Source organism: Nelumbo lutea, chromosome 3 (genome assembly GCF_056320005.1).
Source record: "Nelumbo lutea isolate HS-2025 chromosome 3, American lotus-T2T, whole genome shotgun sequence".
Taxonomy (NCBI): Eukaryota; Viridiplantae; Streptophyta; class Magnoliopsida; order Proteales; family Nelumbonaceae; genus Nelumbo; species Nelumbo lutea.
In genome coordinates this window covers 4,292,370-4,310,883 of record NC_142686.1, presented here as the reverse complement: position 1 = coordinate 4,310,883, position 18,514 = coordinate 4,292,370, and the positions used below count along the sequence as shown (strand labels likewise).

General features: G+C 45.7%; 1 protein-coding gene across 1 annotated transcript; it reads right to left on the bottom strand.

The window, feature by feature from the left end:
- Positions 1 to 3,210: 3,210 nt before the first annotated feature.
- On the bottom strand, positions 3,211 to 17,134 carry LOC148862468 (uncharacterized). Its single transcript, XM_088975224.1, has 3 exons — positions 16,974 to 17,134; positions 5,679 to 5,835; positions 3,211 to 3,444 (listed from the first exon to the last, which is right to left on the bottom strand). The coding sequence occupies exons 1-3, from the start codon at positions 16,974 to 16,976 to the stop codon at positions 3,398 to 3,400; spliced, it is 207 nt and encodes a 68-aa protein (XP_088831350.1). The 5' UTR covers positions 16,977 to 17,134; the 3' UTR covers positions 3,211 to 3,397.
- Between the last annotated feature and the right edge of the window lie 1,380 nt (positions 17,135 to 18,514).

Sequence of the window (18,514 nt, the reverse complement as noted above, 5' to 3'; positions counted from 1 at the left end):
AATTTGGGCAGCCCACGCTAAGTGAGAAGGGATGGGCTCTCCGCATAGCGCGCCCCACGGCCCATCCCTCCTGTGAATTGGGCTGTGGGCGCGATTTGGCGAGCCCATCAGAACTCATGCCAAGTGGACTAGAATCCATTGGAGGTAAATGCCCAACGAACATTCTCTAATTATCTATGTTTGTTTTGTCAGCGTTTTAGGTTTGTTGATGTTTTCTTCCTGTTCGCATAATTTACTTGACCAACAATTAGAGTAGAGGGTATTGACTATTGACTATTGATGTGATTTAAATCTAATATAAGATTGACAGAAAGAAAAAACAAATGGTGAGGAAGTAAGAAAGTATAGATACGAAATCAATGAGAGAAACAGCTATTTTGAATAGTAGGTGAGGTAACAAGGATGCACAATTAATTTGAATTTTGAAGTGATCAAATCTGCAGCCTTTGGACTGGATTTTTGAGCAACACCAGTCCTAATAAAATTAGATAAAAAAAAAGGTCGGGCATGCATTAGTTTGAGCAACACCATGGGCGACATGGCATGACAGTGTGGGCCGGCCCAGCACAGCCCATATAATTGTACAATAACTCATACGGCCCATGAACCATTGAGCCGGATTGACTCAAAATCGTGCTAGACCACAGGCGGCATAGCCTGATTTATACCTCTAGTGAAGCGAAGAGAGATGTGCAGAGAAAAATTAGTGGAGATTGTACAGCTTTCAATTCTTGATCATATAACTACCAATCCCACTCCGTAGAGCAACACAATTTAACAAGGCGCTGCTAACGGAGCGGCTATTCACGTTTCATTTTAATTGCTGAATTGCTACTTTTAGTTCTATGTTCTACCTAGCAACAATTCCATAGGTCTTTGGGTCTGCACATATTACGGCAATTTAGCCTCAGTTTCGAAACAATACAAATGTAAATATGTATAATATAAATATATATAAAACAATATAAAATACAAGGTTTTATACTTTACATATTTGCATTTGTATTCTTTTTAAACCAATGTTCTAAATATCAATACGGGCCAATATGCCGGTAGGATGTATCAGCATGTGTCGGTACTTTTTTTATGTTTCATTTATTTTTTTCAAAATTGGTGACTGCCCCAATACAACCCCTATAGGGACGTATTAGGAAGCCACCAACATGATACATATCATTTAATACAGGTTGATACGTATCAATACTTTGAACCTTATTCAAAACTGAGGTTATTAACCAATAATTCATTTAACCCTCCCACTCATTTTGAGTATAAGAATTGGTTTGGAGATGGGTCGAAACACCCACCTAATTACTGGATCGATATTATAGATATAAATTTTGGTAAATTTCTGTAACCATCACACCCAAGAGAAGATGTGGCTGAAAAGTGAGATTGCTTTACTATGTTTACACCAATATTTTAAACCCCCGCACATTTGGAAGTTAATGCTTTTGTTACCCAGCCTGAATCCCCCACTCGTGTATTATGCAATATCAAAAAAGACAAAAAAAAAAAAAGAATCACAGCGGATAAGGGAAACTTTTGGGCCCTGATATCAATAAAAATAATATCTTTAATATAATTTTTAAAATATATTAAATAAGGCAAAAACACTGTTTATCTTCTTTCTCCTCCTACAAATCATTCATCAACGCCATCGCACACCGCCATCTTCGGCAACCTCTGGTAACGCCTCTGCCCAAAGCTACCACCTCCATCCACCTCCGGCAACACTGCCTCTACCCACCTCCACACTAGTCTTGCAAATCTCAATGACTACCATCACTAGCGCCGCCACCCACCTTTGGAAACACCGCCTCTGCCCACCTCCACCCCAGCCCTGCGAATCTCAATGACTACCATCCACTAGTGCCGCTACCGATGCCTCTGCCTCTGCCCCAGCCCTACAAATCTCAATGACTATCATCCACCAGAGGTGGGCGAAGGTGTTGCCGGAGGCAAAAGTGATTTGGAAGAGAAAGAAGATAAACAGTGTTTTTGCCCTGATTTGATATATTTTTAAAAAAATTAACATATTTTAAAAATTATATTAAAAGTATTATTTTTTATTGATATTAGGGCCCAAAAGTTGTCATAATCAGCAATAATCCCAAATAACCCAAAACCAACAATCTTAATTGAAACATTCACATATATGATATATCCCCAATTCTTCGGTGAAGTAAAACTAATTTTATTCCAATCTAAAAAACTAAAGACTCAATTTCATTGTATTCTAAAAATCTTACCTCCTATTTTACTATGAGAATTTGAAAAGACGGATGCAAGCACAATGCACAGATTTGAAGGGACATTCTATTCCATATCTAATTTAAAAAAACTAAAATAGTTTATGAAAATTAGTATTATTCAAAGTATTATGGAATATAAACTTTTATGTTGTTCATTTGTTCAATATCCCTATTAAATCCATTAAAAAAATAGAACAAGATGGTTTTATTGGCGTCATTCCTGTAAAACCCTTTCAATTTGAATGTATACGAAGCCTGCTAAGGTAAAAACGGGTGTTAAGAGTAGGATGCATTGTGAGAAGTAAATTGGGATTTTTTTCGATAAATCACAGATAGGTACCTTGAACTTTCAATTAGAACACAATTGGAACACTTGAATACCCTGATCTTAAAATAGACATTTAGGTCCATCTGTTAGTATTCCATCAGTTAGATATTATATAACGCCAAAATACTCTTTTTATGTATTTCTGAAATCATTCTCAGGTAACGTCTTCCCATTATGTTCTCATATAGACAACAAATAATATATTCAAAATTTTCAAAACAGTCGTTCTCTGAAGATGATTTTACTTTGTAAAATGATCTAAAAAATACAAGAGAAGGGTATGTAATGTTTAACTGATGAAATTCTACGGATAGATCCAAATGTCTATTTTTAATAGTTCAGGGTACTAAGTGTTGCAATTGAAATTAGGATACGTATCTATCACTACCCCAAAGTACAGGGTACCTATATATAATTTACCCCCTTTTTTTGCTTTGATTTTCATAACTTTTAATGTTTTATAGTGGTGAGAGAAATTCTATTGTGGAGGTGGACGTGGATGTAGAGAGCGCCAATAAATGTTTAATCGAAATTGTCCTCGAGAAGAATTCTACTATTCCATGGAGAGGCGCATATATCTTACACATTATTTAGAAAGGTAAATACTTCAATGCGAATCACTTCAAATACTAAAATGATATCTTTATTTATTTATTGCATTCAAGTAACAACTACAATCACCCATGTCCACAAGAAAATACTCATATATTCAGGTAGCAAGTTAGAAACTCTACATCTATTCTAATATGGCAAATTCAAGGTACCAAGTAAGTATCACATGGCTTCCTGTTACCCACGCTGCAGACCAATATATTCAAGCCATGCCTCCGCTTGTTGCTGTCCGGATTATCTGAAATAAAGCTGTTACGAGTGAAAAGACTATAATTAGTACACTATCATAGTTGTTATGTGATGAACACACAGGATAATCTCACAAAGAAACGAAAGAAATAATCAAGGGTAGAATTTCAACAATATACTGAATTGCCATCATATTTGGGTTATATCTAGACCATGAATGTGAAGAGTGAACCAGTTCGGAGATTGATAGTTTAGCCTGTTGCTACCATCAGGTCCATTACACACACACACGGACTTGATTTCAATTTTTTTAGTTTGTATTAACTACACTTTGAAAATCTGTTAAATATGTAGAAAAATCAGAGGGTTATGCCGTCAATAAGTGATCATTTATAGATTAGATTTTCCAGAACCTGACAAAACCAATTCAAGATGGACACATCCACCAGATCTTTGGATAAAAAAGCAATACTAATATGGATTTCCAAATCCTTGTTGCAATAAGCGTTTGGTGGTTCTCCATTTAGATTTATGCACCCTGATGATGAGAAACGTCCACAGTATATGTTGTTTGCTGATGATATGGTATTGACTGATAAAAATAAAGCTGGGATAATTACAAAATTAGAAAAATAGAGGCTTTAAGAAATAAAAGGTTTTAATTAGAAGAAATAGTAAAATCAAAGGGTATAAAATTAAGATTGATGATCAGGAGATACCAAAATTAAGTGTCTTTGTTACCATGGATCAATCACTTGTAATGAGTGACAAATTAAATAGTACGTTTTTTATGATCAGTAAAATTGTAAATTGAAAATGTTGTTGCCCATAGAGTTAAAGCAAGGTGGAAATTCTTATGTACAGTGTAAATACATACAAAATACAAAGTTCTGCACTCTATATATATATATATATATATATATATATATATATATATATATATATATATATATATATATTTTTTTTTTTTTTTTTTATCAGCATAAAATCTGAATTTTGGAGGTTTAAGCTACAGGAATAAACTACCATTTTATTACAGCTGGTTGGGATTCGATCCCAAGTCTCCCTACAGGAATAAACAACCATTTGCACTCTACATATTTATATTTGTACTCTCTCCAAACTGAGCCTATAAGACAGTCATAAGACGAGCAATTCTATATGAAACAAAGTGTTGGGCAATCAAGCAATAACATCTAAAAAAATAATGTAGCTAAAACAATGATAACCATGTGGTTGAGTGGCAAGATTGGAAATATTTTCATATTTGAGAGGATAGTCTTAATAGGTAACATGATGAGGGAAAGCCAGCCAAGATGATTTAACCATGTACATAACTAATTAATGACTGCACTAGTGGAGAGCAAGGTTCAAAATTTCAATATGAGGCATCCCATATATCGTATCATATCGGCAAGACTAGGATACCTCAACGAAAGGCTTTTGGGGTTTTGACCATTCCAAGAGGTAATCAGGCCTAAGACCAATCTCCCTGAAAAAACAAGAAAAAAAAAAAAAAACCTTGTGTAGTTGAAACACCTCATACGCACCATTTGGAGTATCAGGTGCAAGCAGAAGGCTCTAAATAAGAAGAGGATGACCTAAAAAAATCAGGTTTAAGTGGTAAGAAATGATCTAAAGTCATACAGCTTTACAGAAAGCCAGGCTTTTGATGTAACAAGATGACAGGACGGGTTTTATATACAGCCTGTTAGGATCTTCATGTAATGGAAACTTTACAGAAATCAGACTTCTCCAGAATCATGGAAACCATCTTTTGAGTACCCTTGTTGCCATCCAATTATGTCATAACTCAAAAATAGTGCTTAGCCTTAAAGACTACGTTAATGGCTAGAATCATGGAGATTGCAATAGTCTGCCATGTCTCTCATGAAAATAAGTAACTATGCAGCTGCTTTGTAGCCAGCAATACCATCTAATAGTAGGGAATGGTCCTTTTAAAACATAGGATTATGGGAATTCTTAATTTACACCAGAAATACAAGGATTGTAAGTAATTCATGCAATGAGTCACATGTCACATTTTATGAGGGACTCCTTTAATCCAAGGGCTTGTTGTTTTAGTTGAGTTGGTTTATTTTGGTGTTCTTATATTTTTCTAGACCTAAAAATCTAGTTTTGGATATTTTAAAAGGAAAGATTACTTATTTTACCAACATATAACTATAATTTAAAATGTTTGCCCATGTTTGGTTCGTAAAATAATCAATCTTTAACATATTGAATAGATGAAAAAAGACACAAGTCAGTGGTTTCAGATATTCAAAACTTACAGGATCCGATGACAACAAACACAAAGAATCCAAGAACAATGGGCCCAACTGGATAATTACTTCCTTTCTTTGTGGTTGTTTCAGGCACTGCACCTCTCTTAGTAATGTTCTTCTCAAACCTCTCCACCTTCCTATCCGCAAGACGCCTTGAGGTTGTCTGTGCAACAACACAAAATGCAATTTATTAAAGCAATAATTGAAGAAAGAAGTTGATATAGTACACTATGTCTAAGACCACGAAGAATGGGACAAAGTCCATGATGTGGGATGGTAAACGGTAATTGATGAAGCGCGATCCGGCCGGTCTTAGCTGTCAACGACCTTGCTTCTGAACTGAATAGCAGGGAACCTGAAACGGGGCAAATGAGGAAGCTCCGGGGGAAACCCGGTGTAACGGCTCCGAAGCTTAAGTTAGGATTCTTCAAAAGCAAGATAAAACCAGATAGCGCAAAGTTTGCATACCTCGTTTGTTGGGGGCAGGGGGCTCTTATAAACACTTCGCGCACTCGCTCCGAGGCCCTTGTCAGGTCGGGTACGATTACCCTTGCGTTTGTCAATTCGGTCGTCGTCCTTTCTGCTGGGACAGAACCGTCTCTCTAACTGGAGATGGCGGTGTCAGTGGCGGTAGCAGGTGGCTGTTTAGAGTGCGGCCGCCAAGCGTCAAATCCCAAGCCAGTCAGGTGCGGCGCCCTCGGGCACGGACTTCCTCAGTGTCAAGCATGGTACGACTTGTTTGGTTTTGGTGCCCAGAAGGCGATACGGAGTGGCGAGCGAGGCGAAGTCTTGAGTTCAGAGGTATTTATAGGGTAGGTCAGTTCGGCGAGGTGTATCGCGAACTGTTACAAGGCAGGCCAGTTTGGCGAGGTACATCCCGAACTGTTACAAGGTTGGCCAGTTCGGCGAGGTATATCCCGAACTGAAGGAAGACCAATTCGGATTACTCTGGTTTTGGGCTAAGGGTGAGTTCGGGCCCCCAGTAGGGAGTTCGGCCCGTTGGTGTCCCCTTGGTGTTCACGCCTTAGGCTTGCTTTTTTGCCAAGCTGTTGTTTTTGCCACGTGTCGCATAACTGTGAGGTCGGGCCAAATCTTCCTTCATCAATTGCCCCCCACTCCTCGCGCCAAGGGTCTTGCCCTGGTGCGGGGAGTTTCGCGAGGTGGTAGGTGGATTCGTCCCGTCCTTCGAATCTTGACTACGCGAGTTGCTTTTGCCAGGGTTCTTCGGTTTCCGAGAAGGCGGGAAACATGCATACTAATAAATGTTGATGGTTGTGGCAGCGTGCGTTTTAAATTTCAAAACATTCGCGCCGCTGGGACGTGACAGCGGGTCATTCAAACTTGAAAAAAAGCGTGCTACTGTTGTACGTGTGCGGGCGGCTGTCAGGGAGACGTGTCGACGCGACGTCGATTTCAATAAGGCGTGCGCTAACGTTTCGCTCTTTTCGGAAAGACGTGCGCCAATCACATCTCGACCTCATGGGACGTGCGATCAGCGCAAATGTGGGCCGTCGGATCGTCTTTGATCTGCACGGTCGGTTCTTGGTTATTGTAGCTATAAATAGTGGGGGACCCCAGTCGATTTGCCACTTCTGCGGTTTGCCTACTGAGCTCGTGTCCAACTTTTCAGCTCGCGTCCAAGTTTTTTCAGCTCGCGTCTAGGCTGGTTACATAGCCTCCAAGGTTTTTTGGCTTGTTCCCATCTCCGGAGCCTTCAAAGCTTTCTTCCGGTGAGTACCTTCCGGAATCCACCTCTTTTCCTCAATGTCTAGCTTTGATAGCTCAGACGACTCTTCAAGTAGGACTGACGTAGGTTCTACAAACCGAGCCGTATCCCCCGACTGCCTCAGTGATCCTGAGGTGGAGCTCGGGGACTATGAACCAGTAGGCCGAGCCGCTTCGGGCAGTTTGGCGTCTACCTCTCGCCGAGGTCGGATGCTAGACAGGTTTGGTCCCTCGACCATGACGCCTGAGGGGCTTCAATCTATACTTATGTCTTACAATCTTCCTGGGGGGTATACATATTTTATTCCTTCGGGTAGCTTTCCTTGGGAACACGGTCCTGGTGGGGACAATTTCCCTTTTTTGCGAGCAGAATTTCCCCTTAGACTTAGAGATATTCTCCTCCATCATGATGCTCAAGAGACAGGCGGGTTCTCTTCCTGGGGGAAGACAGGCGTATTACCTTTCTCCTCGCCTGGGCTTTAAGCTTCTGCACGACCTTCCTAATAAGGTCCCGGCGTGGAAGCGGGATTACTTCGATGTGCGAAGTGCACAAGGATGGCCCTTTCAGACCGAGTGGGGTGAGGCCGCTCCTGATTCAGGTGTTACTCTCGATAAAGAGACGGTGAAGGGCCTCTGGCAATGGGCAAGACAAGGTTTAAAGTGTCATCACCACTTAACGGAGGCCAAGCTTATTGCGACCGGCTTGAGTTCGGGTAGGTTTCTAGTTATGCGGTTTCTTGCTTGCTTTGTTCCTTCATTTTTCTGATGTCAAACTCGTTTCTGCAGGTGTGATGGACGTGGAGAGAACTCGTGGGGGGCGTCTGTTCCAAGGCATGAAGAGGAGGAAGCGAGTCACCAAGCGAACTCGTACCGAGCTGCCCCTGGATGAGGAGCCTCAAGTTCCAGACCACACGCTGGAGGATCTGCCCAGGGAGCCCGAGGTGACTCCACCGATGCATGAGGCTGTCGGGGCGCCTTACGCTGAGACCACTCATACGGGCGCTCCTGCATACTCAAGTGCTCCTGCTCACTCTGGGTCCGCTCATACGCGGGCTAGGCCCTCGGGTTCGGGAGCACAAGGGGAGTTCAGGAGCGTGTTGACGCCGAACTACGCTCTTCAGAAGAGTAGGGAGGCTACCTTCCCTGAGGAGATCGCGGCGTGGACCGATCTTCCTTTGAATCAGGTCGCCTGCCGCGCCGTAACACATGCTATGGTGGTAAGTCAGATTTCGTCTGCCTTTTTCATTTTCTGTCGCTTTTGCTGTTATTGCTCACTTGTTTCTTTTGGTAGGTGAATTCTTCGATTCATGCCTTAGCAGCCCAAGTGGAGAGGAGCTCGCGACAGGCGCGAGCTGCTGAGGCTACCGCCCATGCTGCTGAAGAGGCTTTCCGTGCTGCAAAGGCGAATACCCGAGCTGCTGAGGCGGCTGCTTATGCTGCCGAAGAGGCTGCTCGCGTCGCAATGGCCAGGCAGGCAAGGTCTCAGCGTGATGCCGAGGCCATGGGGGTAGTTGTCAAGCACATGGCGGAATTGAAGTTGGATTTGCAACATCAAGTCGAATATCTTCAGGAGGACATCAGGGAGAAAACACAGATTTTTTCCCAAGGCATTGAAGACGCCAAGAAGAAGGCCGTTGAAGACTACATTGCCTCTCCGCGTTTTGACGATCTGATGGTGGTTTCTTACAGAAGGGGGTTCAAACTGAGCAGGTGGATGATCCGGAACACATACCCCGACCTCGATGTTAGTGCCATATCCACTTCGCGTATAACTCAGGAGATGGCCAATGCTGTTGATGGCGAGCCGGACTCTGAAGGAGAGGCAGGGCCTTCGGGTGTTGTTGAAGTGCCTTCTGATGGCGAAGAAGTAGCTCCGAGCATTTAAAGATATTCTCTCTCTTTTTTTTTTTTTGTAAGTCCCTTCTAATGGCCAATGTACTCCTGTTTCTTGCAACGGAATAGATAATCTTTTTGCCCAAGTGTTCCTTTTCCACGAACTGATTCTTTGTCGAACTGAATATGCCACTTTCTTGTCCGGGTTATTATACTTCCGCGACCTGTTTTGCCACGAAGGCTTTTCCAACGAACTGATTTTTTGCCGAGCTGATAATATGCCCGACTTTTCTTTGCTTGTTTACGCCGAGGTTCCTTTTGGCTCTGCATCGTGGCCCATAAGACCTGATTTCGTCCACTTCGCTTGGCGATTTATAGGTAGTATCGCCTTAAGTTCACGATGTTCCACGCTCGAGGTACTTGTTTGCCTTCCAAGGTTTCGAGTTCGTATGACCCCCCGAGCGCTATCTTTACTTTATAGGGCCCTTTCCAGTTTGGTCCAAGGTTGCCCACGCCGGGTTCGGGCACCATAATCTTACGAAGGACCAGGTCGCCGACTCGGAAGGTTCGTTGCTTTACTTTGGCATTGTAGTAGCGAGCTACCTGCTGCTGGTATGCCGCTGTCCGGATGTGCGCGAGGTCCCTTACCTCGTCCAATAGATCAAGGTTGGTACGTAACTCATCTCCGTTTGTCCGATCGTTGTATGTTTCTACTCGCAATGTTGGTACTTCGATTTCCGTCGGGATCACTGCTTCGGTGTCGTAGGTGAGGTTGAAGGGGGTTTCTCCCGTGGTGGTTTTTTCTGTAGTTCAGTGGGCCCACAAGACACTTGATAGCTCTTCGGCCCACAATCCCTTAGCTCGATCCAGACGTGCTTTCAATCCACGCAGGATGGCTCTGTTCATTAATTCCGTCTGACCATTTGCCTGCGGGTGCGCGAATGATGTGAAGTTTTGCCGAATCCCCATGTTCTGGCACCACTCTTGGAACTTGATATCCTCGAACTGCTTGCCGTTGTCGGAAATTAGTACCCGAGGTAACCTGAAGCGACATACTATGTTCTTCCAAAAGAAGTTTTGTATGTTTCGGGCCGTAATAGTTGCCAGAGGTTCGGCTTCTATCCACTTCGTAAAGTAATCTACTGCAACGACTAGGAATTTTCTTCCACCTGTTGCTAGTGGGAATGGCCCCAGGAGGTCGATGCCCCATTGTGCAAAGGGCCACGGGCTGGCGAGGCATTTGAGATGGGAGGCAGGTTGATGGTGGATATTGGCGTGCTTCTGACACTTGTCGCATTTTCTGACGAGCTCGACAGCTTCTACCTTCATCGTTGGCCAGTAGTATCCTTGTCGAAGTGCTTTTTGGCGAGTGCTCTGCCCCCCAAGTGTCCGCCGCACAAGCCTTCATGAGTGTCGCGGAGTACGAACTCGGCTTCAGCAGGTCATAGGCAACGCAAGTAGGGGAGCATGTAGGACCGTCGGTATAACCGTTCGTCTATTATGACGTATTTGGCTGCCTAGCGCTGCACCCTCTTGGCCGCATTGCGTTCTGCAGGGAGGGTTCCGTCTATCAAGAAGCTCGCGAGTGGGTCGATCCAGCTCGACTCTGCTTCCAGGACAGGAGCGACCTCCTCTGTCCCCCCGAGAATACTAGGCCGAGGTAAGTCCTCTATGTACACGGTTCTCATGTTGTTGTGACTTGTGCTGGCTAACCGGGACAGAGCGTCGGCCTCAATGTTCTCTGACCTCGGGATTTGCCTGATGAAGTGTGACTGGAAGTTGAGCAGGGCCTCTTTTACTTTCGCCAAATATGCGATCATGGAGAGTTCGCGTGTTTCATACTCGCCCGTAACTTGGTTGACCACAAGCTGGGAATCGCTGCAGATGACCAAGTGCTTTGCCTTTACCTTTCGCGCTAGGTCCAGCCCAGCTATCAGTGCTTCGTACTCTGCCTCGTTGTTGGATGCTGCGAACTCAAAGCGTAGTGCGTATTCTAATTTTGTGCCGCCCGGGCCGCATAAGACTATTCCAGCCCCACTGCCTTGTTGGTTCGAGGAACCATCTACGTGAAGGATCCAGGGCTCGTCATCCCAGTTCGCGTTTCGCCTGACCAGGAGAGATGCCACACTGGCTGCTACTTCACGCGGTTCAGACTCTATTGGCTTGGGAGCTCCGGGTTCGCCCGAACTGGGGACCTCAGGCTTGACCTGTAAGGTTTCGTGGCTGAAAGTGCACTCGGCGATAAAATACGCCAAAGCTTGGGCCTTAATAGCAGTTCTTGGCTTGTACTGGAGGTCGTACTCACTGAGTTCGATGGCCCATTTCGTCAGTCGACCGGAAACCTCGGGTTTGAGTAAAACTTGTCTCAGAGGTTTGTCAGTCAGGACGATGATGGTGTGAGCCTGGAAGTATGGGCGGAGTTTCCGAGCTGCTGTCACCAGTGCGTATGCTAGCTTTTCTATCTGCGGGTACCTTGTCTCTACTCCCTGCAAAATTTTACTAACATAATAGATGGGTCGTTGGACCCGGTCTGTTTCTTTTATTAGTACCGAACTGACCACCTCGTCGTTTGCCGAGAGGTACAGTTCTAAGACCTCGCCCTCCTCGGGCCGGGCTAAGGTCGGCATACTAGCGAGGTAACCTTTCAGCTCGTCAAACGCGAAATGGCAGTCCCTCGAACCCTTTTCCTTTGATTGCTTTGAAGAAAGGTAGGCAGCGGTCTGCTGATTTGGACATGAAGCGGCTTAGAGCGGCTATGCGGCCGTTTAGCCTCTGAACTTCTTTTACTTTCCGAGATGGTCTCATATCTAAAATGGCTTTTACCTTGTCCAAGTTGGCCTCAATACCGTGCCGATTGACAATGTAGCCTCAATACCGTTCCGCTAAAATGGCTTTTACCTTGTATTAATTCTTGTGAAAACTGTCTTGACGACCATGTCGTCTACATAGCACTCTATCTTCGTGCCCATCAGAGGCCGAAACAGCCTATTTACAAGTCTTTGGAAGGTAGCCCCGGCATTTTTTAATCCGAAGGGCATGACCTTGTAGCAATATAGGCCGAACTCGGTTATGAAGCTGGTTTTTTCCTCATCGGATGGGTCCATCCAGATTTGGTTGTAGCCCGAGTAGGCGTCCAGGAAGCTTAGCAACTCATGTCCCGAGGTCGCGTCCACTAGGCAGTCAATTCTGGGGAGGGGGAAGCAATCTTTCAGGCAAGCTCGGTTCAGGTCGATGTAGTCGACGCACATGCGCCACTTGTCGTTCGCCTTTTTTACCAGCACCGGGTTGGCCACCCAGCTCGGGTAATGGACTTCCCTTATGAAGTTTGCTGCGAGGAGCTTCTTGACCTCCTCGTCGACCGCCCTCCAGCGTTCTGGGGCTAAGTTGCGTTTCTTCTGTCTAACGGGTCTGACTACAGGGTCAGTACTAAGTTTGTGAGTTATCAGGCCGGGGCTAATGTCGAGCATGTCAACTGTAGACCAGGCAAAAATATCTAAATTTTGAAGTAAAAAACTCACCAATTCAGTTCGTAGGGGTTCCTCGACGGAAGCTCCGATCTGAAGTGTGCGAGCTGGGTCTGTATCCGAAGTCGGGATTGCGACCGTTTCCTCCGTGGGCGAAGCTCATTCCTCACCCTGCTCCGTAGGCCGCTCTAGTTCGAGGTCGTCGGTCGCCTTGGTTTTTCCCTTCAAGGCGGCAACATAACACTTGCGGGACTCGAGCTGGTCGCCCTTCGCTACCCCCACACCGAAGTCTGTAGGGGAACTTCATGGCCAAATAGTAGGTGGAGACCACCGCCCGTAGGATATGCGTGATCGGCCGCCCTATTATGGCATTGTATGGGGAGGGAGTTGCGACCACCAGAAAATCATGGTTGAGTCTGACCGCACAAGGCCATGTGCCGACTTCCACAGGTACTGTTATTTTTCCAAGGGGCCCGACTTCCTCTCCGCTGAAACCCACCAGGGGAGTGTTCGTGGGCTTCAACTCGCTCCTCTGTAACTGTAGCTGGTCAAATGCTGATTTAAAGAGGATGTCCGCTGAGCTGCCCGAATTTACGAGTACGCGTCTAAACTCGAAGCCGTTGATCCTTAGCTTAATGACAAGCGCGTCATCATGAGGATAGCAGACCCCTCGCACGTCGTCCTCCGTGAAGAAGATTGGTTCTTCGGTCTTTGGGGGGTTCCGTTCCTCGAGGGCCGCTTCGCGAACTAAAGTCCGGGCCGCTGCCGAGGTACACCCTGCTACCACCGAACCTCCCACAATTACATGGATGGTTCCCCGAACTGGCCTCTCTTCCGAAGGCTGTCGCTACAACAGTTCAACAGATCTGCTGCTAGACTCGGGGGCATCCTTTTCGTGCTCCCCTTGCCGGCCTACCTTATTGTTATTATTGTTGTGCTATACAAAGTTTCTCAAGTATCCGCGACGAATGAGCCCCTCTATCTCGTCCCGGAGATTATTACACTGCTCGATACTATGGCCATGGTCTCTATGGAAACTACAATACAAATTCTTATTTCTCTCGTTCAGATTTCCCTTTAGGCGAGGTGGCCACTTCACGTATGGGGCGTCCTTGATCATCATTAAGATCTCGGTCTGCCTTGTGTTTAACGGCGTGTAATCTGTCCGAACTGCTAGGGGAGCTCGGAACGACTAGTTCGGCTTCGGCTCCCGGGCCGGGTTTTTCCTATCGACTGGGCTGGGGAGCTCGCCTTCCCTCTTTCTTTTTTCGTTCCCGCCTTCGGTTCGTTGGTTGATTTCTTCCTCTGTCCTCATGAACTTGTCTGCGAGCTTGAGGAATTCGGCCACGGTCGCGGGCTGGTTAGCTACCATGTGCCATTTGAATTCTTTGTGCGTTATCCCTCTTTTGGTTGTCGCAAGCTGCACCGAGGGGTCCAACCGTGGTATCTGCAAGCAGACTTCATTGAATCACTTGATGTAGCCCCGGATGGATTCTCCTTCCCTTTGGACTACTCCGAAGATGCTTTCCTCTGTTCTGGGGCACCGTTGGCTGGTGACAAAGTGTGCGGTGAAGACCTGCACGAACTGGGCCCAGCATTTTATCGACCCGAGGGCCAGTTCCCTATACCAAGTGCGGGCTACCCCCCTGAGGGTGGTGGTGAAGGCCACGCACATGCACGATTCGCTGGCCCTGGTGAGGTGCATTTGGGATTGGAAAGTGTCAACGTGGTCGTTGGGGTCAAAGGACCCGTCGTACTTGTCCAGAGGTAGGAGCTTGAAATTTCTGGGTAAGGGGACCGCCAGGAGTTCTGATGCGAGGGGGGAAGGGACCGAGAGAATCGGGGCAGCTCCTACCTCGTCCGAGCTCTGACAAGACACGGGTGGCAGTTCGGCGACTTCGTCGGCGCCTTCATTGAGTGGGTCTTGTACTGGCGCTGCTGGCCTCCGTGTTGCTGAGCTCGATGGGCCCAGAATGCTGGTAGTCTTCTGCCAGGGTGCCGAATCGGTTTTCTGTGAGCGGGAACTCGGGCTTGGAGCGCCGAGGCGCCGATCTCGCGAGCGAGGTTCCCAACCCGCCTGCGAGTTGCGAGGCGGGGATGATTTTTTCTCTCTTCGGCCTGGAGACGAGGCCTGGCTGTTAGGGGGGTTCTGGGGCCGAGAAGCATTTCCTTGGTGGGACCGTCCATCCTGCGGGGAGGCCTTGACCGGCCTCGGAGCGGGGTGGCGAGGTGGAAGCAGTGGTTGGTTCAGTGGCAGTTGGGGGAACTGCTGTTGATAGTGATACTGGGAGATGTTGTGCAACACTTGGTGCTGGTGAAGCTGGTGCTGCTGGAACTGTTGCATTTGGGCTTGCATCGCCCGCATGCACTGCATCAGGTCGTCCAACCGGTTTTGGCTGGCTGCCAGGGGGACGGCAGTCGATTCAATAAAGGTTGTCTCAATAGGGGGAGGAAAGGGGATGCTTGTGACAGGAAGGTTTACGGGCGCCACTGCTTGTGGCGCATTCAAGCTGGGGATCCCATCCACCGAAAGGGGGATGGTGAACTGTCCAACGCACACCACGGGGACTTGAAGTTGTTCCCCGGTGGTGTTTGTCTCCGTGCCACGTTCGGCGTTGCTGGAGGAGGCCATGAGTGTTGGGTTTTTTGAAGAAAAGGGGGGTGGAAGTTTGGAGGGAGGCTTTTTGAAGCGTTCCCACAGACGGCGCCAATTGATGAAGCGCGATCCGGCCGGTCTTAGCTATCAACGACCTTGCTTCTGAACTGAATAGCAGGGAACCTGAAACGGGGGAGATGAGGAATCTCCGGGGGGAACCCGGTGTAACGGCCCCGAAGCTTAAGTTAGGATTCTTCAAAAGCAAGATAAAACCAGATAGCGCAAAGTTTGCATACCTCGTTTGTTGGGGGCAGGGGGCTCTTATAAACACTTCGCGCACTCGCTCCGAGGCCCTTGTCAGGTCGGGTACGATTACCCTTGCGTTTGTCAATTCGGTCGTCGTCCTTTCTGTTGGGACAGAACCGTCACTGCCTAACCGTCTCTCTAACTAGAGATGGCGGTGTCAGTGGCGGTGGCAGGTGGCCGTTTAGAGTGCGGCCACCAAGCGTCAGATCCCAAGTCAATCAGGTGCGGCGCCCTCGGGCACAGACTTCCTCAGTGTTAGGCACGGTACGACTTGTTTGGTTTTGGTGCCCAGAAGGCGATGCGGAGTGGCGAGCGAGGCGAAGTCTTGAGTTCGGAGGTATCTATAGGGCAGGTCAGTTCGGCGATGTGTATCCCGAACTGTTACAAGGCAAGCCAGTTCGGCGAGGTATATCCTGAAATGTTACAAGGTTGGCCAGTTCGGCGAGGTATATCCCGAACTGAAGGAAGGCCAGTTCGGATTACTCTGGTTTTGGGCCAAGGGTGAGTTCGGGGCCCCCAGTAGGGAGTTCGGTCCACTGGTGTCCCCTTGGTGTTCACATCTTAGGCTTGCTTTTTTGTCGAACTGTTGTTTTTGCCACGTATCGCATAACTATGAGGTCGGGCCAAATCTTCCTTCATCAGTAATCCTTCTATCGTGCTTTGGGCATATTAGTTTATATAATGTGCCATGATCTAAAGACCACGATAATCCTTCTACCTAATAAGACATAGGTTGCATGATACCATGATCTAAAGCTCATTGGCCACATTTTTCCTAAGAAAACAATCTGAATACTTGTTTTTTTTTTCCCGGATACCGCGCTGCAGCTAACAAATTCTTATAAACAACACAAATCTTTCATGATTTGATCTCAAAAACCAAAACCAAAAAGAGCCAACTCATATGATCAACACTCAAATTAGTAGACAAACAGAGACCCCCAAACAAACAAATACAAAGAGGCAAGGCAAACAGAGATGAATACAGACGGCTACACAAAGCAATTTTAGAACTAATACAGCATCCGTTGCATTCTGAAAACAAACAAACTGAGAATCGATTCTTTGAACCTCGAGCCCAAGACAGATCTCCTTGTCTCAGATCTAAACTTAATCTCAAGGGAAGTGATGATTAGACGGAGAACGAAGCAAATAAAAGATATTTTAAGAAAAATAGCAAATATAGATCACATATCTTCAAGACGAAATAAGACGAATAGAAAGAAAATCAAGTGAAAAGATCGATCAACCAATCAAATGCTCAAAAATCTTCAAGAAAATTATACCGAATCAGATGCTATAAAATTCAATCATGATTGTACAGTATCAAGAGGAAAAAAAAAAAAAAAAAAAAAAAAAACTAGATTAGTAGATTACCATGGTTTCAGGAGAGATCTGCAGACCGGAATAGAGAACCGAGATTTGGAGAAAGAGGAATGGGTGTTTTGTGTGTGTTCTCCTCGTTTCCTTCTCGCTACGGAAGGAAACCGCGTCTCTCTCTCTCTCTCCCTCTCAACAGTATCAGTACGTATCGGAACAACTACCACGCCGACAAGACAGCTTATTTATATGTATGTACAGGAAAAGGGTTGGCTAATCGGACGAAGCTGGCCCAATACGACCCGAGGTCCCGAATTCGAAATTCACTTTGACTCGTCTTTCCGGATGAGTGTTGCGTCATTCTAGCCAATGGGATAAGCCCTCGTCAAATGATGATCCACGTCAGGTTAAGATCGGAGAGAGCGGATCTGCTCCTCACACATGGCGCCTCACACACTAACCTTACGGCCCAGGGAAGATGTTACCGATGGACGGATACGATTCAGTGTGAGGTTGATATGAGACGCGGAGCAAATCCAAATTCAGGAAACTAATGGGGCAATCCCACCTCAAAGGGCGACACGTCACTGATTACGAACTCGGACCTTACAGTTACAGTTATAAATCGGGCCGATATTTTTTTAATTCATTTTATTATTGTATATAAACAATTGTATACATCAATCTTAAAAATTGTAAGGTTTTTCAAATTTTTTGTTTAATTTGTTAATTTAACCTTTCATTATTTTATTCAATTTTTTTTTTCAAATCTACCTCTAGTGGGCGTATCGTATCGTATCATATCTTTTGAAAAAGATACGGTCCAAAATGCCTGTTTCTAGGTGTTTCGGACCCCCAACTTTTTTTAATAATAAAAAACATCTTATAAACTTTCCAAAAAACCAAACTTTGAAAAAAAAAACTTAAAAAAAAAATGTGTCTCGGCCGTTTCTAAGTACCGATATTATACAGTCCAAATGCGTATCATATTGATACTTTGAACCTTGCTCATAGCTTGGCCTAGTCCATGGCTCGGCCTATGGACTAGCCTGGCCCTATTTACACCTCTACTCACAGCAGTTCGTATCTTCTATCCCCTTGGTGCAAATGATTCGAGTGTAAATTCTGACCTATTTTTGTTTTAAATTTTAGCTTATTTTATTTGATTGCAGTACAAATAAAGTAAATTAAGACATGAAACTGAATAAAGTAAAATTTGATGAGGGGTAATTTGGCACGACCTGATAAGTAGAGTACACGTGGACGTGACCTGCCAACTAGACAATGATTCAGCACCTCCAGCCACCTCGGTGAATTGAGTCACCTCGGATAGCACCGAGGTCTAGGTACCTCGAATAACCAAATCTGTCGAAGATTACACTAGCTACTTCCGAACCATCCAAGTTCATATTGTGCAACTGTAGTCCTTATCCTTGTCTCGCCCGAATCGAACGGGCACGATAAGCCTTATCAGCTAGCACGTTGGTCACCTTTCGAAGCGGAATAGACTCCTACTGCTCGATCCAAAGATCTCGAAGAGGTTTCTTGAGGCTCATGATAGCTTAGTTATATAAAGGCATGAGCCCCCTAGGTATGCA

Excerpts from the sequence above, each read along its gene's own strand:
- LOC148862468 (XM_088975224.1), bottom strand. Across the intron at positions 3,445-5,678 it reads GTTTGTTGTCATCGGATCCT|CTTTATTTCAGATAATCCGG; the intron begins GTAAGTTTTGAA and ends CACTCGTAACAG.